Source organism: Diplotaxodon limnothrissa, linkage group LG16, assembly GCF_057381915.1.
Source record: "Diplotaxodon limnothrissa isolate DT_005_m linkage group LG16, D_limnothrissa_male_GT1.1, whole genome shotgun sequence".
Lineage (NCBI taxonomy): Eukaryota > Metazoa > Chordata > Actinopteri > Cichliformes > Cichlidae > Diplotaxodon > Diplotaxodon limnothrissa.
In genome coordinates, this window is record NC_140611.1 from 8,390,504 (window position 1) to 8,413,514 (window position 23,011).

At 40.3% G+C, this 23,011-nt stretch overlaps 2 protein-coding genes across 2 annotated transcripts; both read right to left on the reverse strand.

Moving 5' to 3' along the window:
• Positions 1-639: 639 nt before the first annotated feature.
• On the reverse strand, positions 640-12,837 carry LOC146615691 (kelch-like protein 9). The gene is made up of 11 exons (XM_085373998.1): positions 12,692-12,837; positions 11,753-11,806; positions 9,431-9,561; positions 8,182-8,366; positions 7,959-8,091; positions 6,523-6,719; positions 6,195-6,270; positions 5,431-5,988; positions 5,039-5,218; positions 4,698-4,811; positions 640-1,574 (listed from the first exon to the last, which is right to left on the reverse strand). Exons 2-11 carry the CDS (start codon positions 11,755-11,757, stop codon positions 1,075-1,077), a joined length of 2,079 nt encoding a protein of 692 aa, XP_085230124.1. The 5' UTR covers positions 11,758-11,806; positions 12,692-12,837; the 3' UTR covers positions 640-1,074.
• A 487-nt stretch (positions 12,838-13,324) lies between these two features.
• Positions 13,325-19,024, reverse strand: hao2 (hydroxyacid oxidase 2 (long chain)). Its single transcript, XM_085373999.1, has 8 exons — positions 18,930-19,024; positions 18,454-18,606; positions 17,103-17,254; positions 15,467-15,750; positions 14,877-15,095; positions 14,371-14,529; positions 14,171-14,240; positions 13,325-13,713 (listed from the first exon to the last, which is right to left on the reverse strand). Exons 2-8 carry the CDS (start codon positions 18,582-18,584, stop codon positions 13,658-13,660), a joined length of 1,071 nt encoding a protein of 356 aa, XP_085230125.1. The 5' UTR covers positions 18,585-18,606; positions 18,930-19,024; the 3' UTR covers positions 13,325-13,657.
• Positions 19,025-23,011: the final 3,987 nt, after the last annotated feature.

Below are 23,011 nucleotides of genomic sequence, written 5' to 3' on the forward strand. Positions count from 1 at the left end.
AAAAGAAACCGCAACAGTTCATCCACGCACACTCCTGCACTGCATGTTAGTGTTTCTATTTGGAAGACCTTGGCAAAGCAGCCGATAAGATAGCTGTGTGCTGAGGAGGTGAAGGATAAAGTCTCAAGGGCAGTTTCATCGTCATTTGCTGACATCAAACACCAAAGAGTGAATGTGTGTGAGCTTCTTTGTATCTATGGAACAACAGTCTGATGTGTTAATGGCTGAGAGGACTTTGCGTACAGCGAATAATGCGATTCTGTGTTGCAGCATGAAATTTAATGGAAAGCATTAACAGACATCTTTGCTCATTACATTGTGTTTAAAAGCAGAAACAAACCTCGTGAAAGCATGACTGTCTGTGGATACAGGCTTGATTAATAGGAAGTTCCACACCCAAAATGTTGTCTTTGACGCTACAGTCTAGCTGAAATCTTATGACTCTGTGCCATAAAAACTTCTTTATTTTCCAATGTTTGCCCAAAACCCTGTGGTGTTTTAATCACCTAATCCATGCATCATCATGACACAAATGATTCAGCTAATTCCTTTCGGTTTAGAGATGGAATAAAATAAATAGATCAAAAAAGCCTACAGAATTACAAACTATACAAAAATAGCATTTGAAATAATGTCGATTTTCTCTCTTAATTCAATTTTTCAGTGTAATTTATATGAAAAGATGATTTTGCCTCTAATTCTGACTTGCTGCCTTCAGTGTCCAGTGAATCAATGTCCAGTCAAACTGATCAGGATGGTGGGTTTGAGCTTTCGTTTAGGCATTATGTACATTATGCATATTCATTACATAATCAACAGATTAGCTGGGGTGCCACATAGCTGGCAGTAAATGAAAGGACAGGAAACGATACTAACAAGAGCACAGTGTTTGTAAGTACGAGTAAAGTCTTCAATGCTAATGTAAGCTAGCCTGCTTTGCTTGCACATGCAACTTGTGTTTGCAACCCACACTACTTCCTGTTTTGCCTTCTTTTCGCCACAGCGTGCAGGTAAATTTCATCATGTCAGTTGTGGTCTCACAGCAGCAACAGCCGGAAACCCCCTCGTCTGTGGCTATGAGCTCTTAGCTGTGGGAAGTGGGCAATCTTGTATCTGAGCCTCATCTACTGACCCCTCTGGCAGATGAACTGTCATTGTGCAGGCACGGATCCCCCCCAGAGGCTCCAGCACGTTGAACACCCTGTCCCACACGTCCTTGTCTGGATCATATCGCTGCACGATGTCGACCATGCATCTGCTGTTCCAGGAATATCCTCCCACCACATAGATCTGTCCATTGAACACAGTCACACCTACGTCACTCTGGCCCCGAGGCATTGGTGACACCACCGTCCACTGGTCTGTGTCAGGGCTGTAGTATTCGCAGCCCAGCACGTCGTCATAGTCGCTGCAGCCTCGGAAATGATTTCCGCCCATGACATAGAGTCTGTCTTCCACAGTGCACATGCAGTGCAGGCCACGGAGCTCCGTCATGTCTGCCCGTCGACTCCACGTGTCAGCGACCGGGTCGTAACACCAAAGCTCCTTCTGGAAGGTGTCACGGGTGATGCCGCCTGTTTGGCACAAGAACAGGATTGGTATACAGATATTTAATTCAAGTAAAAGCATAAATACCACTGCTTCAAAATACTCCAATAAAAATCCTACTTATTCATTGTCCAGTAAAATGTTCTTTTTGACTGATATGATGTGACTCTAGATATTATTTGTACTAATACAAGTTGGTACAGTCATGCTAAAAAATCTTTTCTGCAGAACTCTATGAAATCCTGTGAAAAAGTACCTAAACCTCATGATTTAACAGCATTTAGAACCATCTTTAGTTTAGCCTAATTGTTTTCTGTAAGCCTATCAGTCTCTGATAACATTTAGAGACAACATTTGCTTCAGTTCATTGAGGTTTGTCTGTATTTGTTAACATAGTCTGGACTTTGACAGAGCCAGTGCAAAACCTTGATTCTTCTCCTTTTTAGCCATTCTGCTGTAGATTTGCAGGGTGCTTGGGATCATTTTCTTGTTAAATGACCCAACGTGGTGCAAGCTTTAGCTGCGAATAGACTGCCTCACATTTGACTCTAGAATACTCTGATATACAGAGGAGGTCATGGTCTAGTTAGTGCAAGTTGCCCAGAGCATGCTATTTATTTATTTATTTTGTTATATGTATGAAAAGTAAATATTAAAAATCCATGTTTGCCTTAATTTTCAAATGAATGTTGTAAGCTATAATATGTCGTATAATATTGCACTGTGAAATTTAGTATGGTTAAAGAATAATATAAATACTAGAGTAAACTGCAAGAATTATTATGCTTTATTGAAGTACTGAGGTAAGGTGACCTTGTTACTTTCTATCTCTAATAAATAAACTAAAATGTGTTTAATCAAAAAGAATACAGAGTTAGTGAAACAGCAGATGTTGTTTATAAGATCGATATGTACGTGAACGTCTGCAGGAGAGTATGAGATAATGGACACACTGCTTCCTGTGGCCGAACATTAAAAACAGATGTGAGTAACGTCCTTCCTTTCACACCATGAATGCGATGCCAGTGTTCTTTCTTTGATCTTTTGCTTATTATTTATAAATGCCAAGGTGTTTGTCATCCAGAGCAGTGGCTGTTTTGTCATTAGGTGAAGGTTTGTCTTGTTTATTTTAGAGTTCAAATGATCCATTAGTCAGAAAATTAACACTTGCCCTCTTGAAAAGGAAAAATAACCCTAGATCCTTGTACACCTAACGACTAATTCAATAATTGAGAAATCAGGTTATTTTAATTACAACAAGCGAACAACTGAACTACAGTGAACAGTGAAAGTCTGTGTTTTAAGAAATGGTGAATGCTTTGTTTAGCGTTTACAAGTTTAATACTTCGGTAACCTTTTGTTGAAGCAGTGGTTTGTAATCGTACACCAAATTACATGCATTACCACTGTGGGCTTCTTGATGACATGCATACTGTCTAACTCAAAGAACCTCAGGTAGAAAGAGAATGGATGTGTGGATGTCCAAGTAAAGTATGCGCTGTTGTCTTCAAACTGCTATAATGCAGATATATGTTGTAACTTCAGACTGTGGGTTTGAACTTTGTTGCAAAGCGATGTGGTCCCCTTCAACTACAGGTTTCCTGATTCACGAGTGAAACCCGTCTTTCTGCTCTCAACTCTAAAAGCTGTTTTCCTGTCCAAGGTTGCTAAGAAACAGGCCTGAGAACTGTGTGAGAGCCGCTCATGAGACTGTGCATCTCAACAGGAAGTGGTTTCAAATAGGTCAGCCGTGAAGCATTATCTAATGCATTTTGTCAGGGTGGGTTTTCTTGTTCTCTCCAGACAGCCCTTTTAAAACTTTGACAAAACATCTCGACGAGCAAAAAATAAAAAATATATTAAAACGAACCAATTCAAAGCGCATGGTTCAAACACAAATTTGACCTGTTATTGATAACTCTCAGTAAAAAAGGGAGAAGTCAAGTATCATTGTTATACAACTGTAGACAGTCACTCTATAAACCTTTCTTGCTAACTGTTTCATTTGCAACCTCTTGCCTAAGTGTCAGTTCCTCATTTTTTCTTTAACGACAACAGGAATCTTCCTCTAACTCTGACCATGGCACTGATCGCTCTCTCTTATAGAAAATCTATAATTGAAATGAAACTGAAACAACAGTTCTCGAAATGGTTATGTGGTCATTTGTCATTTGCATTGCAAACATAATGACAAATAGACTCCATTCAGTGGTATTTAACACTCTTCTGTGCAGCACAGTGTTTAACCTTTTGAAATCTGCTTTGAATGGTTACATTTTACTATTTAGTTTGCTAGCATGCTCCCATATATCTACATTTTAACGACAAAAGTGAACTAAACAATAACATTTATGATGTAAAAAGTCAGTCAGATGTTGAAATCGTGCAAATTGAGAAAATTAAACATTCACAAGAGCTGAAAATGTAACAGGATGAGAAAAAATGCTTTCACTCACCCAATTTGTAGATATGAAGATAATTTGAATCAAATAATAATAATAGGTGAATACAGTTAAATAATAAATTAAGTTTTGCAAACCTTTTCACTAGCTGGGATTCTGAAAAGATGGTGAAATATTAAATATATGTAAATAGTTTTGGCATTTTCCTGTTAAAATACACAAAGCTTACCTTTACGCTATAAGTACTAGCGAATCTTGCTGTAAGACATAAGCTTTAATTGGCAGGAGAGTGCTGTTAGTACCAAGTTTTGACTAAAAGTCAGATTGGGGATTGTGTTTTTCTCAACAGGTGAAGTGAACACACCTGTATTTGAAGCTCCTTTAAGATTTTAAATTAGATTTAAGACAGATTTCATAAGCTTTGCTTCTGCTACAGTAGAAATCCTCCAGCGTGACCACTTGGGCTTTCATAATTTTATAAAATTATAAATCAATTAAATAAGTTCATTTTTAGTGAATTGGTTGTGTTTCTAAACTATTTATGTATAACTTTAACTGTATTTACTTTAGATTTTAATGCAGGACTTATCACTAATTGTGGACTTATCGTGTCATATTAAAGGTGTAAATACAGCCTATTTCTCATGTTTAAAAAAAAAAGGTGGAAAAATCTGTAAATGCTAGTAATTACTTTATAATCTTATACTGCAGGATTTGTTTTAACAGGGTTAATTGTTGCTGTCTTACCTGAAATGTACATGAGGCCTTCATGGACTGTTCCAGCATGTCCATAGTGGGGCTCCACCATACTGTTCACAAAGGTCCACTCATTTTTCTTCAGATTGTAGCACTCCACCGTATCTGAGCAAAATCACAGAGGGATGTTTATGCAATTTATTCAGCAAATACCTTTTTAAATGGCAGTAAATAATCCTAATAGGGAGAGCTATAACAGATCAGTGATAGCAGCAGTGTCCATAAACATCTTTTGAACAATTCAAACGTTACTTTTTAGTAGAAAAAGAACTGAATGGTAAAAAGGAAGCGGTTACTAGCTTACACTGAAAAAGAAATTTATTACAGCTCACCAATTTCTCCTGAGGCGTTCCTTCCTCCCACTGCAAACAGCTTCCCATTCAGGGCACTGAGATGGAAGAAAGTCCTCTTGTCATTGAGTGACGCAATCTGTAACCACTTGTCAAATCGTGGATCGTAGCGGTAGGCGCTGTCTATGGCTGTCTTGCCCTTTGTGTCGTAAGTACTCTGACCTGAGAAGTCGAAAAGATTCAGTGTTACCTTGGTGATTGCAACAAAAGGCCAATTACAACCTGTTCATATCAGTGTAGATCATTTATTCATGCTTAGTTTTGATGATGCTTGAACTAAAAACGCTGGCTTATACAAAATTAAATACTCATATTAGATGAACACATGGCTTAAATTGGCTGTTTGTATGTTTATGTGTGTACTCTGCTCTGACCTCCAACAATGAAGAGAAAGCCGCCTAGAAGAGCCACACCATGCTGATAGCGTGGCACCTCCATGGGCTTCAGGGCCCTCCAATGGCCGGTTTTCTCGTCGTACAGCCTTAACTCCCGGCTCACCACCAGCTGTTGTCGCATTACACCACCCAGGACCAGAATATGAGTTGCGTCTGACCTTATCTGTGTCCTCTCTGTTTGCAGGGCTGGCTGCATGTAAGGCATCATCTGGTAGTTACTGGCCTCCAGCAAGAGGTTCACACAGGCTGTCTCAGAGCGCATCAGAGAGTCGCTTTCTTCTTCATCATCCTGAGAGATCTGAATCAGCTCACTGGGGCTCATCAGTGGGAAGCGAATATGCCGCATCAAGGCATAAACAGAAGTTCGGCGTTTGGCAGACTCGTGGTCCAGCCATCCTCTTGCAATATGATAGAGCTCCAGTTCCGAGAAACCTTTCAGCGAATTGCTGGCAAGAGCGTTGGCCATGCTGGTCTCCGAGAGCTCAAGGTAGCGGCCACACTCCACTAACTCTGAGAGGTTCTGACTCACAAACTCACCTGTTGTGATACAGATAATCAACAATCAATGAAAATTACCAAGTTTATTAGAGTTTTAGATATAGTTTTCTATTTAACAATGAGGGGCCACATACAATAAGGATGATATAAGGATAGATATGCTTATTTCAGGTAGTGCTGATGACTGGAAACATTTAATAACCATTAAATAATAACCACTGATAATCAAAGATCATATCACTTACCGATATTCTGCTGAACGTCCTCTAGAAGCAAGTCTGTGGCTATGCGCTCAACTTCCACACAGTTATCAATAGTGATCTGCAATGAACAACACAGAAAATAGAGTCATCAAACAGATAGAGTTAATAGTCTTTGCTCTATACTGCATTGTCATTCATTGCCATGGCTCCCTTCCAATGTCATATTATGTTCTGATCCTGAGTGCATGTGAAGGACAAAGAAGCAATCAGAGGGATTTGGCAGCTCATTAGCTAGGCCTCCAGTGTACTTGAATATAATTAGCAGAATCCTGAACGAATGTGACCTTAAACTGAAAGAAGAAGTGCTCACCTCACTGCTCAGAAGCTGATTGCAAAACCGCAGGACTGGCATGACCTGCAAGAAGTTTGCGGCCTCCAGTGTGTCCTGAAGATTGCCCATGTCGAGGCTCACTTTGGATGTGTAAATGAAGTCTATAATGTTCTTTAAGCCCAACTTAGTGACCCCATGCAGCTTGATCTCTCTCATCTCCTGCTCCCTCATGCCTCCTGAACAAGAATAAGCAAGGATCAAAAAGAGACAGAAAGCATGTATTTGCATTGCTTTAGAAGATTTGCCTTGTGTAGGCATGATGCACAGTCAGCAAGATGCAAAGATGTAACAACGCACAACATGAAGTTTATGCAAATAGGAAGGACAGGGACTAGAAATAGAGAGCATATTTCTCCTGTTTTGGCTTCCCTTCATTGGCTTCCTGTTAAATCCAGAATTGAATTCAAAATCCTGCTCCTCACATACAAGGTCTTAAATAATCAGGCCCCATCTTATCTTAATGACCTTGTAGTACCACATCACCCTATTAGAGAACTTCGCTCTCGCTCTGCAGGCCTACTTGTTGTTCCTAGAGTATTTAAAAGTAGAATGGGAGGGAGAGCCTTCAGTTTTCAGGCCCCTCTTCTGTGGAACCAGCTTCCAGTTTGGATTTGGGAGACAGACACTAGCTCTACTTTTAAGATTAGGCTTCAAACTTTCCTTTTTGCTAAAGCATATAGTTAGGGCTGGACCAGGTGACCCTGAATCCTCCCTTAGTTATGCTGCAATAGATGTAGGCTGCCGGGGGATTCCCATGATGCATTGAGTTTTTCCTTTCCAGTCACCTTTCTCACTCACTATGTATTAACAGACCTCTCTGCATTGAATCATATCTGTTATTAACCTCTGTCTCTCTTCCACAGCATGTCTTTTATCCTGTCTTCCTTCTCTCACCCCAACCGGTTGCAGCAGATGGCCGCCCCTCCCTGAGCCTGGTTCTGCCGGAGGTTTCTTCCTGTTAAAAGGGAGTTTTTCCTTCCCACTGTCGCCAAAGTGCTTGCTAAAAAGGGGTCATATGATTGTTGGGTTTTTCTCTGTATCTATGAAGCGCCTTGAGGTGACTTTTGTTGTGATTTGGCGCTATATAAATAAAATTGAATTGAATTGAAATTGTTAATTATGTATTCAGATGTAAATATCTTTTGTGAAAATCTCACCTCAAAGGAAGCTGTGAGCAAAGAGGAGCCAGAATCTCTAAACAGACTTCCTTTTGGGGGTTTTAAGATGCTTGCTAATGTTTATCTATCTAAAGAGTAAGTCTGAGTTAAGCAAACAGAAAACCTTTTCTGTCTGCTGCACTGCGTTACAAACATACGTACTTCCTTCCTACAAAACTGCACTTGTATGATGACTACAATGTCACTGTTACCTTTCTTTCTCAATGCAGTGCCTCAACGATAGAAAGGAAAACAAACCTGTGAACATCGCTTTAAAGTAGTCGCTGGATGAAGCCATGATGACTCTGTGGACGGGAAACTTTTCCTTGCTATCTCCAGGAACTAAGACAACATCACAGAGCGTCTCGTCTCCCCGAAAACTATCAAAGCCCTTTGGGGAAAATAATTCGATGGGTTAGTTGTTAAAATGAACCCTCAAAATAATTTAATAACAAACAGCTGTTCAGACAGTAATAAAGACCTTTAGCACATCCTCTCCATGTTCAGTGCTACTGAACACCTTGGACAGGGGCCGGGGAGGAAGCTTGGGCTTTGTTGATTTGTCAGGGCGTTTAGGTGGTATTTCCATGGGTGGTGGGAGAACAAAAACTGGTGCTGGAGCTGGAGCAGGAGGCACAATAAGTGCTGGTGGAGCTGGTCTGTCATCTATGGAGGGGAAACACAAATTTCACTGAATTTGAGAGGTGAGAGAAGCCAATACTCCTGCTGATGCTGCAGGTACACTGAGCTACAGCTAAGAACAAATAATGGATTTCTGCTGCAGTGGAAACATGAAAGATTTAGCATCAAAATCTAATCAGAAAAGCCAAAGTAAGCACATATTAAGCAGAAATCTTACTGTAAAAGGTAAGATTTAACATTATTAAACACAAAATGTTGACTTTTTTTTTTTTTTGCCTGTCCCGTTTGGCTCTTTTGCCATCAGAATTATTGTCTAAAGGCAAAGAAAGATGCCCAACGGATTTACTTTACCAAATTGACCATCCCAGCCTTGCCGTAATGGTCCATTTGATTCACCTTTTATTGTTTATTTTATTTTCACTTGCTGAATACGGGACAGACTTGACTGGGGGAAAGAAGGGGAGAAAGAAAGAGGGAAAGAGAAACAGCTGAGAAGAGGGACGGGGGAGAAGGGCAAAAAACAAAAACCAACAGAACGGGCAGGGAAAAAAAAAAAATAAATAAATAAAAAAAAATGCATATATCAATCACCTGGATCAGCTGTTGAGAAAGAAAAAAGAAAACAAGCAGAAGAGAACGAGTAATAGAATAAACAACATCACAATGATATATGGGAATATGACAGTAAATACTAAATATTAAACATTATTGTGCAGCACATAAGATCAACAGAACACAGTGTGCTTTGAGGTAGGAGCCAAAAAGGGTGTAGTTTGTGGGTGTGATCACCCGTGTGTACACCTGTGAGCATGGACGCGCTTGTTTTTTTTAAAAGGTTCCTTCATGTAATGATCTGCTAGAGGGTGTGGGGGGGCCACAGCCCCGTCCTCCAGGGCATGAAGCGGGTATGGAGGAGATCAAAACTCCAGACATCCAGAGGCCCCCAGAACACAAGAGACCAAGGAAGACCAACAGAGGGGCAGCCGCGCCACTGTCCCAGAAAGAGCTGAGGAGAGTCCCAGATGAGGGCTCACTCAGCAGCAACAAAATGTTGACATTGATAGTTCTGTGTCACCATGGACACTCACCTTGTTGAACAGGAGGAGGAGGAGGTCTTTCTGGCTGAGCCGGGTGTCTCTGATCCCTGGATTGATTCCTGCTGCCTAGACGAGACAGTCTGCGGCTCAGCCTACCTGCCCCGCTGTCGTCTCCATTCGCCCTGCACAGGAAGGATTCACAGTAAAAGAACAGGTCTGTCATTAGCTGTCATTTTACAAAGTGATGTTTACGAAGTGACAAACAATGTTGCAGAATTATGGATATGGTTTTATAAATTTATTATGTGCACTAGTGCAAACAAGGTCACAAATTAAACATCTGGTGAGTTTACTTTAGGTTTCAGCTACACTGTTTTTAATTGGTAGGAATATTCATTGTGTTTTGGCTCTCAGCACTTCCTCTTAGAAGCGTGTAAAAATGCTGCTTTCTTCAGCGGACCCTCTCTACCGCTCAAAGCATCTCAGATCTGAAACATTTGATTAATGATGCTTTTTTCTTGGGAGAAGGCCTAATTTGCAAAAGTCCCTTATCTGTTTTGTAGTGCGTGTCCTGTGGCCTGAAAAAGAGGAAGCAGTGGACTTTTTTTTAAAAAGTGCACTATGTCTCCTCTTAAAACGGTTTCCTGCTGTGGGTCTTACACTCAGGTGAAAAGGCATCTACATGTTTGTTCCATCGACAATAGGAAGACGTGGCCTCACATATAGAATAAAATCCAAATCTACGACCAGTGTTGGTCAAGTTACTTGAAAAAAGTAATCAGTAACTAATTACTGATTACTCCCCCCAAAAAGTAATCCCGTTACTTTACTGATTACTTATTTTCAAAAGTAATTAATTACTTAGTTACTTAGTTACTGAGTTACTTTTTAAAAACACGATTTACAACCTGAAGAGGTGATAAAGTGATAGATCTTTCAGCCCAATTCTACTTTTTCTACATAATCCATCATACAAAATGTAATCAAATGGAAAAGTCTCTTTTTTTAACTTGTTTTATCAGTTTTAATCTTTTAACTTTATGCATCAAGCAAAACATTTAATTATATGCAACATTCTCTGACTTGAATAAATTAGTTTAACATTTAAACCTATTTTCTACACATTCCAGCACATAAAATAAAATATTTTTTGTGTTTTCACTCACTCTTTCAAACAGATGCAAGTAAAACACAGCAGAAAATAAATAAAGTCAAAGACTCAGCGGTCCTTTTGCTCTATTTTCACCTGTAAAGCAGGAGCAGGGTAGGCGGAGGGTTACCCTGGTGTAGGTGTGCTGCGGTCAGTTGAAGAATCCGCGCGAGTGTCTCTGTGAGTTTCCCATTACGTCGTAGCTACTCGGTGCTTGCTCGGAAGTTTAGGGGTTTTTTTCGCTGTAAAAAGAAGTTTTCTTCCCACGCACGATGGACGCTAATGTTTTTGTCACTTTTTATGGAATCAAACTCAAAGTAAGGTCAGTACTTCCACGCTTTAAACGCTGCACGCTCATACTCTCTCCCGCACTCAATATATTATCCATTGTTGATCTGCACACAGCTGCTGTCACCAACGTCGCACTTGCTTACGTCACTGTCATGAGACATTCTCGCAAAAAAATCACGGTTTTAGTAACGCAGTAACGCAGCGTTCCTACGGGAAAGTAACGGTAATCTAATTACCGATTTTGCAATAGTAATCCCTTACTTTACTCGTTACTTGAAAAAAGTAATCAGATTACAGTAACGCGTTACAAGTAACGCGTTACTGCCCATCTCTGTCTACGACACATCAACAATCTACAGAGCACCGCTCAAAAACATGTTCCCGTGTTTTCGAAGTGCAACTATAGACAAGCAGATCCTAACTTGGTTACTAATTACACGTGTGATGAGATGCAATATGTTACAAGTTATGAGTAATCTTTCGGTGAAAGTGCACAACGAGAGACTTCTCAGAGCACACTCATCTTTTAAACTCAACCTCCACTCTGCAGCTTTGTGATTGCAACGCTCTCAGCTGTTGACAAAATCTGTCTTCATACAGATATAAACATGAAAACACCTGCAGATGAGCTCAAAACTGCTTTTTCGGGTGGGTGTTCCTGCTGCAGCAGGTGTCTCCACAACCACATTTTCCCATAAGACACACACACAGACACACACAGACACACACACACACTGAGTGAAAACGTCAGCCTCGTTGTTGTGGCTGGTAAAAACGTCTCTAAAGAATTTTCTTCTGCTCCTTCTTCTAAAACCTTCACCTAAAAAAATATCCTCAACTCATTTCTATTGTATGTTTCACAAAAGTGTTGAATATTGATTAACCAGATGAGAAATGATGAGATCTAATGTAATGATGAAAACCTTCCTTACCCCATGTCATTGGCCTCTTGGGGTTGAGGACTGTTGTTTCGCTGATGAGACTTCCTACATGAAGAAATAAAAAAAAGTAACAATGTATTGGTGTTGCATAAATGTATCTGCGGACCACAAAGCACCTTTTTGCGGTGTCTACTTTACTACAGTAAATTCTTTCTAGCTTAGGTCCGCATGCAATGCTTTTCTAAGTTAGGCAAAGATTTGTACTTGTGTGAGTATGGATTCGACACAGAAATAACACTTCTCTGTTAGGCTGTTTTGTTGGTCTCGCATGATAATTTAGTCAGATTTGCTTCAAAGTTTCCTATTGCAGCATTCTTGTTTTTTCACAGCATATTTGATGTGGCCTCACATGATGGCAGACAACACAACCTTCACTGAACTTCACTTCAAATGTTCTCGTCATCATTCCCATCACAGCTCTCGCATTTCCTCGTGAAGAAAACCTCAAATGTGCATGCTGAAACTGACGTACAGTCTGTGAAAAATTCTGTAATATTTGATCTTGTTATGCACAAAACCCAACCCAACTTCACAGCTACTGTTCAGCAATCTGAAAATATGATTAGCATGTTTGTTAGCAGATAAGCAGATAAGATCAGCTGTGTGACAAACGCTTTGGTTTTGCTTTTTGAAAGGTTGATATTGTTGCGTTCGACCTTTATTGACCTCGTACATAAAGCTCATTGTCAACGATTGTGCGCACACCTGCAGTTTACCTCAACTCTTAATAATAATGATAATAATGAGAAGACTTTAATACCCATAATATCTAGGTAACTGGTTATAAATAAGTGAAACGCTACACTTCTGTAGCATCCTTGTACAGCTGAAATATGCACACGACTTGGTGGCACTTTGCTGTGTGCTGTGCAGCTGCCTCACCTGCACTTTTGTAAAAGTACAAAAAAGGGACATTTGTGGGTGACCTACCTGGAAGAAGAAAGCTTCCTCAGCAGACTTGACCCGAGCCCTCCCTCCAGCCTGGCAGTTGATCCAAAACAAACTCTAAAAAGAAAGACTGAGCAGAAAATGTCTGCTCCACTGTGCCAGCTGGTTGAAGAGTTGAAGCGTCTGAGTGAGCTTCACCGTTTTAGCTTAACCAAGACCTCAGTTACTTCCTGTGCTACTTCTCTTTCTCACTTTAGGTTTCTTTCCGCATTTTGATGCTCTCCACCCGACAGTGTCACACTTCAGATCATGTCAGCGAAATAAGAAAAGTTATTTCAGAAGCTGCTTTTGCTTTTAGGTTTTTAATGAATCATGTTGACACACACAGGGCCTTTAGTGACCTTGTGTGCTTGCATGATTTTGCAAATGGAGTAACTGCACTGTTCAAATTTTAAAGTCTATAGTTAAAAGATGAATGGAAGCCAAAAATATGCAACATACTGAACAAGACATAACGCAGTGACAACAGACAACATGAACTTTTCAACTTAGAACTTCTCTGGTTCTGATGAGAACCTGACCTGCAGCTAATCCACTTATTAGAAGTTCAAACATTAATTTTCATATAGATCAGATCAGATACTACACTTCAGTTATCACATGAAATTAATAAATCCAGGAAAGAGCAACAGATATTTGCCACATGCTAGAGTTTATTCAGCCATAAGAAATGGCAGCATTTCAAACCACAGTGTACAGAGTGCACTCATGTTGATTCGTTACAGCAGAATAGAAAAAAAAAGCTTTCATGGCAAGTGCCTCCATCCTTTCCTCCCTTCACGATCTAAAGTCCCACAATTTATTCCTGATGATGGTTGTTTTCATGTACTGCGTGAGGTAAACTTGTTTCTGTTTATTTTTTTGTTATAATGAATTCTCAGGCTCTTTGTTTAAGTCTCAGTCTGGTTTAGTGGGATAATTGTCCTCAGTGCTGCCCTCTGCTGGCGGTCACAGCTTGGAAAACTGAATGAGGTTCCTGTTGATTTCAGCTACATTCCTGCAACCTGGATCAATAAACATATATGGTAAATGGTAAATGTATGGGTGGATGACTGTATTTGTATAGCGCCTTTACTAGTCCCCCCTAGGGACCCCAAAGCGCTTTACACACCCAGTCATCCACCCATTCACACACACATTCACACACTGGTGGAGGCAGCTACAGTTGTAGCCACAGCTGCCCTGGGGCAGACTGACAGAAGCGAGGCTGCCATATTGCGCCATCGGCCCTTCTGGCCAACACCAGTAGGCGGTAGGTGAAGCGTCTTGCCCAAGGACGCAACGACCGAGACTGTCCGAGCCGGGGCTCGAACCGGCAACCTTCCAATTATAAGGCGAACTCCACACTCTTGAGCCACGATCGATAAAACAGTAATAAAAATAATGCTGAAATGTTCCCTAAAGCCTGTTTATATATTAGCATGATTACAGCCATGTCCTTCAAGTTTGCATCAGACTCACCTGATAGAGCCATAGACAGACGGAACTCATCGTTTAGGATTTGCAGTACGTCCCTCACTCCTTCTTCTCCCTAAAAGATCACACAGGGCATATTTAAATTAAAAGCAAATTGAATTCTGTAATCTCAAATGCGTACTTGGTGTTAACTAAATAATTACTACAATGAAAACAAACACCTCAATGTGCTGTCATAATCGTACCTTGTATGCGAGGCCCCACACTGCTGGACGGCCAATGAAAACACACTTGGCTCCCAAGGCCAGCGCTTTCAGTACATCACTTCCTGTTCTGATTCCTCCGTCAACATAGACCTCAATTCTGCCTTGTACAGTGTCCACAATCTCTGGCAGCGCATCAATCTGTTATAACAGAGACAGAGATAACCTTACTGCACCATTGAACACTCAGATATGTATCTGAGTAAGCTACTATAGGTCAATGAGCGAACAAACAAAAAGAAAAAACGTGCTGAAATTAGATTATAGCAACCCCGTACTTTCTGCAGCTCGGGTTATTGCTATGAAATTTTACTGCTGTGAAGCGGTAACATAATTTGAAAAATGCTGTGAAATAGACTGAAAATCTGTTTTGTGAAGAGGTAAACAAAAAGACTAATAATCCCAGACTTTCACTGGTTATCTATCGTACATTTTATGAATATGATCTTGAATAAAAGAATGTAGCAATGAATGTGGTCAGCGAGTACCGAGGCTGGGCCTCCGTCCAGCTGTCTCCCCCCGTGGTTTGACACGATGATGCCCTGAACACCATGTTCCACGGCCAGCTCAGCATCCTCCTTGGTCAGGATACCCTTGATAATGATAGGTAGGCGTGTGATGGACTGTAGCCAGTAGACGTCCTTCCAGCTGATTGAGGGGTCCAGGGTGTTCGCTGGTATCCCATACTCCTCTGGGCCTGCTGTCTCCTGCTTACAGTGCATGTTTGTGATTGTACAACTCTTCTTAAGTGTTCACTTTGGTTTATAAATGTGCTGTTTTTACTGAAAATGCAATAATGGGACAACTCTGACACTGCTGGTGCATTTAAGTTGAAGTCCACCTTCCTGATGGACAAATACTGTACTCCAGACTGTAAGGTAATAGATTCTTAGAAATTAGCATTGAAATTACTGCCAAGGGGCAACGATTGCATCTGTGCCATTTATGACGGTATAAAATCAACATCAAAAACACAGTTGAATATGAGTAGTCTTTGTCTTAGCTCATTTTGTGTTCTTAGAAAAGTACTTGCATGTTTTGGAGCACAATGAATATAGAGAAAACTGTTGGCTGTTACCTGAAATACTCCATCAAAGTTCTTTACTTTGAGATGTGGTGGAAGTTTGAACTGGTTGCGAATGTCATTGCGGCGCTTTCCAGTATAGGGGACGTCGACAGTGAGGACCAATGCCTTGTACCCGAGCGCCTCTACGCGGTGCACCATTTGTTCTGACAGCTTCCTGTCTCGGTACACATACAGCTGGAACCAGCGGTAACCGTTGGGTGCTGCCGCCACGATCTCCTCCACTGAACATGTGGAATATGTGCTGGTGATGTAGCAGGTGTTGAGCGCCTCGGTGGCTGTGAGATGAAGGCTGGGGTGTTACTATGACTCCCGCATTTAAATGTCCAACTTTACAGCAAAAGCATACTTACAGCCTCATGTAAAAAGTGTTTTTGGTGTCCACAGCAGATGTGGGTGAGATTCTCAATAACACACATCTCAAGGCTTAGGGTTATGAAATATTAGGCTTGAAGCCTCCTAGAGTGTTTTCAGTGTTTAGTGTGTTTAATTCAAACACTGGTTCATTTTCCCCCTTAGTGTGTTTCCCTTGTGCAGGTGTCAACACGGTAATCATACTCAGGTGTGGACCAAAACAACTCCAACAACCACACCAAGAGCTTTTCGAGGAGTTTGTCTCAGTCGGGCTCCAAACGAACTCCAGAGTGATTAGTTTACGGTGTGAACGAGTGCCAACCAAAGTTCAACTCTGATCCAACTACCAGAAGTACATTACAAGTTTGAGCTAAACACCTTTCACTAGCCATGTATGCTTTGCATGCTGGAATGTATCAGGGTACCATAGATGCCAGCTAGCAGTGAAATTAATGTAATTTCTCCACAGTCTCCAAAAGTCCATAACATGGCACTTTTTCTCTTGCATTCACTTTTGTTGCTCTTGCCCCAGACACATTTGGCCTATAAGCTCAGTGAATGTTCTCACTTTGTGTATAATGATGCTTTTTAGTTCGCTTGGAGTTCACTTCAATTTTTCTCTGTGTAACAATCTAACCATGGGAAAAAGCTACAAATTTACAAATTGAAACTGATTCAGACCACAGGAAACAAACTACAGGTGTAAAAACACCCTTAAAAACACGGGCGACCGTGGCTCAGGGGGTTGGGAAGCGTATCTGTAACCGGAAGGTCGCCGGTTCGATCCCCGGGCTCTCTGTCCTGGTCGTTGTGTCCTTGGGCAAGACACTTTACCCTACCGCCTACTGGTGTTGGCCAGAGGGGCCAATGGTGCGATATGGCAGCCTCGCTTCTGTCAGTCTGCCCCAGGGCAGCTGTGGCTACAACTGTAGCTTGCCTCCACCAGTGTATGAATGTGAGAGTGAATGAATAGTGGAATTGTAAAGCGCTTTGGGTGCCTTGAAAAGCACTATATAAATCCAATCCATTTAAACAGTTAAGCTGCCAATGAAATTCTCTGACAAAAAACGGCTTGTCCCTTCAGTCAATTAAATTCTACCATTTTATTAGCTGCTACTAAGCACTAATTAGCAAGGATTTAACTCTGTGTGAAACACTCTTATACTTTAAAATAATCTAGTGAGTAAAAAAAGCACACAGACAAACAGAAAGACTGATTCATATAGATATGAAAACCATTCACCGACCCACATAATCTTGACACAAAAGTCCTTACCCCGAGCTGTGGCTACCTCTCCTTCATGCCAGGCCAGGCAGTGAAAGGCAGTAGGTGCGATACCGACAGGAAAGCTGATTTCTGTCCCCTGCACAGTGGTCCGTGTGTCGCTCACTGACACGTCCCGCAGGATACGAGGCCTCAGACGGATCCTGAGCGTGAAGCACAGTCGAACATGTAACTAATAAGATCACATGGTACGAGAAAATCTTTGTATATTTTACTGTATTGTGTATACTCATTCAGCAGAAGCTTCACTTTAAAAACAATGTGTCTCAGGGTCAAAACCCTGTCATGATAACACATCAGTAAGGAAGCAACTGGACTTCTTTAAGTTTCCTGAAGACGTTTAAACGCTCATCCGAGAAGCTTCTTCAGTTCTAAGACCAAATGGTGGACGGTCCCAGGTATTTAAAGCTCTAGTGGGAGTTGTCCCTAAGACGGCTGCTGACCCACTACTGATCATGTGCCTCATTACACGAGGAAAGGAGTGAAAAATGACACAAACCCTTTTTTACGCCTTGGCTCATGTGACGAGTCTAGCTTAGCTGCTTTTCTTTCCAAGCTCCTTGGATTATTACGACCTGGATGACTGAGAACCTACACAGACACTTTCCTAATGAAGTTATATTCCTCTGAATGTGAAGAGGACTTGGGGATTCTGTTTTCCCCAAAGCTATTACTGGTGATATATTAAGGAAACAATCCAATGTGATCATTTCTCAAAGGGACAAAAGTTATCTGCAAAATGGTAACAGACTCGTGGCAAAAACATACACTGTGACTTTACAAAATAGGCACTTTATCAGTCTTCATGGAGACATTAGAAAAGCTGAGAGGAATGCAGAAGGAGACACGGGAGAAAACATCCTCCCCAAAATTCTTTATCCCAGCAGTAGTGCAACTTTCCAAACTGTTCACCACAGGAAGTTGGAGGAACGGTGCAGCGTCAACACTGAGTAAAACCCAAACAGCCTGTTACTGATTATTTGGTATCACAGCAACAAAAACTGTACTACAGAAATCAGTTACAGCCATCCAAAGTCCACAGAAACAGGCCGTGCACTCACATGATCTTTGGCTCGGTACTGAAAATGTTTTTCAGTTGTGTTTGCTCCTATTCTATTCATAATGTAGAGATTATTTCTTTAGTGTGTTGAAGCTGCACCACTGCAGTGCTGCCTGCATGTCTGTGGTCACAATGAAGGTCAAAAAATGTTTCTCCTTTGTGCTGCCTTTAGATAGACGGTCTGACAAACATTGTAAAAAAAAAAATCACCATGGAAACACGTGCATTATGCTTGTGCAATAACCTTGAATGTCTGGATCAACTTTATTTTGCTCACTGTACCTTTTGTAAGCCAGCAGATTGTCGTCCCTCGTGCAGCATTCATCTGCTCCAGCTGCATAATAATCCCAGGTGGCCTTTGAGAGATGCTCCTTAGCATACTCCTCAAAGTCTGTCAGGCATACCATCTGCATCTCTCCACAACAAACTCCCTCTCTGTGTAGGAGCAGAATTTTTCAGATTTCAGTGTAATCTTGGCAACAAAGCAGCAGAAAATACAATCAAGCATTGATATGTGTACTCTTAGATCTGTGCATATCATTTTAAATGAAAGCATTTCAACATGCTATATAGCCAGTGACTGACTGAAAATAAAGATTTCTAGTGTTCTACTGCTGGTCAATGCCAAGCACTGCTGACTTCATCACAGCTTAATCTTATCTGTTCACTCAACCGGCTAAACAGAATTTTCTGCATTGCATGCGAGATAAACAGCCCCAGTCACTCTGCATGTGTAAAGTTACAGCTTCAAGACTTACCACAAACTACTGATATTCCAACAACAAAATTCCCCTACTCTAAAAGGACACAGCCTCTGTGAAGCACTAACTATTGCGACATCGCTGCTCAAACTGAAATGCCCCTCCTATCAGTGAATGCAGTGCAATCGATGACCCGCCAGTTAAAGTTCCGCACATCTGAGTAAGAAACATAAACTGGTTTAGTTTTCCTTTTTCCTCTACTTTGCATCCAAGTTCTTGTTTTCCTACCTTTGCTTTTGTCTCAATCAAAATCAAACTTTCATTGCGGCATTATGAGAGCCGCTGACAGTGTAAGCGACCAGCAGGTGACCCCTGGCCTTATTGTGTTTACACAAGCTGGAAATGTGCTGATGATGACTGCGACTATAGTGAGGACGAGAGGCATCTGACAGTGTCGTGTGGTCCAGATGGAACATACAGCATATGGGCATACATATTTACTCACTGTTTACCCAGGATCCTACATGCTAACATATATACAACAGGGGCTTTTGTCAGGTGGGAGCTCCTGTTTTGTTACATGTTCTTAACAGTCAGCATAAAATTATGAGGGTATGCTCAACATACTTATGCTGAAAAAAAGTTTAGGTGCGCCTGTCCATCTGCTTGTTGATGAAAATGTCTTTAATCAGTCAATCACAAAGCAGCAACCCGTTTAGACATGTAGACATGAGATGACCTGCTCAACCTGAGCGTCAGAATGGAGAAGAAAGGTGATTTTAAACATGGCAGGCTTGTTAGTGCTACATGGGTTGGTGTGAGTATTTCAGAGACTGCTGATCTACTGGGACTTTCCAGCACCACCATCTCTTATTTTTACAGGGCTAAAAAAAATAAAAAAAAATCCTGCAAGCAGCAGTTCTCTGGAAGAAAATGCCTTGTTGATACCAGAGGTCAGAGGTGAATAACCAGAATCTTTTGTCCTGACAGGAATACAATTCTAACTCAAATAACTACCCATTACAACTAAGATATCTAGAAGAGCAGCTGTGAATACATGGATTCATCTTGGAATATTTTCTTAGAACACTTTGGGCACCTTAGTACCAATTGAGCATTGATTAAATGCCTCGGCCTATCTGTTAATAACCACGTCTGTCCATTTATGACCACAGCATAGACCCTTTGAGTCTTCACACTACAGGCTTAAATTTAGCCAATATGAAGGCTAAGCTGTAATTGTGACATGAACATGGGCCTACCAGGTACAGGTGCCCGTTTCCCCTTTCTCGGTGTGCTGATACAAGCACGTTAGCAGGTGGGACAGTTGAGAAAGAAGTGCTGAATGACGTTGTTAGCTCTTAGCGTTAAACCCGAACCAACCTGTGACTCATCTCAAAATCTTTGGCCGTGCCTATTGAATTTTAGGCTCCCGTAAAAAACATTTTTAGATACTTTAAAATATTTTTTTTAATAATTAAAGTGTGTTTGACTGTTTTAATTGGGTCTAAAGTACAAATTAAAAACCAAAGACACTTCTCTGTATGTTTATATTTGTCTTGAAGTCTGTCTTGTACAAACAGAACCCCCCCACACACTATTTGTTTTTGGTTCGTTCCAGCTGGAGATGCGTTACTAATGAACTTAAGTGTAAGTAAAAGTTAATTAAGTAAATAAATAAACAAATGTCATTCTCAACTCACGCTACGAAATATGTTTTTATCTTAATAAATGTATAAAATAGAAAGAATTTCTCTGTTTAAAGTGACAGCAACGAAAAAAAAGGTCTGACGAAACAGGACGACAAGCTAGCTGATAAACTGTTATAAGAAAAGCAACAAAATGTTTTGAAAATGAACTCATTAGCTCTTTTATCCATGACAGTAATTAACACTGTATCTAAATTTTAGATATAGAAAACCTGCATGCTCTGTCTTTATTAACTTATTAACGTGACCATAAAAATTTAATCAATGTTAAAACGGTTTTCTTATGTTACGTTTTATGAAAACACCATGGAGTTGTAAAACTGCTAAGAAAGCTTTGATGACATTTAAGACCATTTAACTATCCAAAGCTTGAACAAAGCTGGAATCCAGAGGCTGTTTGCTGGATGGCCGACTTGTGCAGAAAACTAATGTGTTTACAATCCCTGCTAACTTGACAAAAACTTTCTGGCAGTGCAGTCAATGAATCGGGAGACAGAAAGCATAAAACGGATGTTAAATTTGTATCAATTACTCACCGATTACAATTGTTCATTCTCTTAGCAGAGCTTCTTTCCTGACACATTCATAACCTGTAAACAGACCACAACCAAAATGTGAGCACAACATGATTATTGGCAATACTGTTACTACAACTACTACTGCTACCGTTACTGCCAATTATGTGACCCACATTGCTTTTAGTTCCACAGCACTAACACTCGTACTATGCCAGTGCTTTTAATACTGCTTCTTTTGCTACATTTGCTACATTTTAGTAGTATTACAAGTATTACAACTACAACCACCAGACAAACGGACATTGCAGCTCTTTCCTACACATAATACTGCTACGATTACAGCTAATAGTACTGATACTTTTTCTGACTTCTGCTCATGTACTGGGTTAAATATGTACACTTGGGTTTTAAGGGGTATTTATTATTTTCTTCTTTTTTTTTTGGGTTGTATGGAAGCCCCAAACGCAATTTCATTGTTCTTGACAATGACAATAAATAAATAAATACTAAATACTAAATACTACTAGCACTTCAAATCCATACATATAAAATAACAACACTGCAGAAATTAATACTGTTAGTAGTTCTGTTATTTTGTACACCATTTCTTTTTCTTTTTATATCAATTAAAACAATTGATGTGTACTAGTTAAGGAGTTCACCTAAACAGTTAATTTAACTGTTATTTCCAATGTCTGTTGGGAAATAACACTTTCTGACATCCGCTGTCAGAAAAAAGGTGCATTAAAAAGTATTATTGCTGTGTCTGCTATATAGTAACTATGCTGCTATACTTACGTCTACTAGCATTTGAGATATAAAAGCTGTGCCTACTATTTTTTAAAGAATTGGTTGTTTTAGATTTTTCACCAAAGTGAAGACAAAGTTTGTGAATTTAAATCATATCCAGAGATAAGGCGGCATTTGTTTTTAGTTAATCCACTGTGTTAAGTATTATTTAATAGTAACCTACAAAAACCTTTTAGAACAGAAAACCTTTCAGAATAGCTTTCAGCTATGAACACTTGAGGGCAGTCTAATACTGAATGAAGGTCCTTTCTTAAAGCTCCAGTCAACATCTGCAAACCAGATAAAGAGCTTGTATTTAATGTCTGTCATCCGTGAACACTATACATCTAAGACTACAGCACAACACGGAATAAACCTTGTTCAACCCTGCGCTCAGAGGTCTGTTAAACGTGAATGTATTAATATCCCAGTTTTTATGTATTATTTAAACCTTTTAATAAAAATACTTGAATACAAATGGGATAATTTGCTCAGTTAGATTTTTCTTATCTCCTTTTTTAAAAAAATGTTTACTAAAAATGTGTAAAACACAAAAATAACCTGCTTTTACTGCACTGTTTATTTTACAGCTCGGCAGGACTGAGATATTATGTTTATTTTTAGGTTCAGTTTTTTAAGTGTGGCTGAATGTGTGTGATGAATGTGAGCCTCTGTCCTGTGTAGACTGTGAAAGGTGTCAGTTATTTAGCTCCATTGAATGGCAGCTGTGAGCACATTGTCCAAGTAGATTTCTAGAATACCTGGTGTTTGGTTTTCAATGTAAGATACAAAGCAATTTGAAGGTTTAATGAGCTACTGTTATACAGTAGGTTGGTGTATGGTACACTGGCTTAAGTAATGCTGCTCACCAAGAAGTCAACAGAAACTGACACTTTGCTGTTTTTAATTTATTTGGCGGCTAAATCCTGAGATCCTACATTTAGATGAATCCAATAACGGGAAGGCAGTGTAAGTAGATAGTTGCTGAAGTGGATAATTCAGTGTCTTACCTTAACCTGTGCTCTTTGGCAGGCCTACAGTAGGTGTTGGTTCCCTTCTCATGTGGCAAGGTCGTGTCAAAGGGCAGTGCAGCCCCCGAATCCTACCTCCCCCACCACAAGCT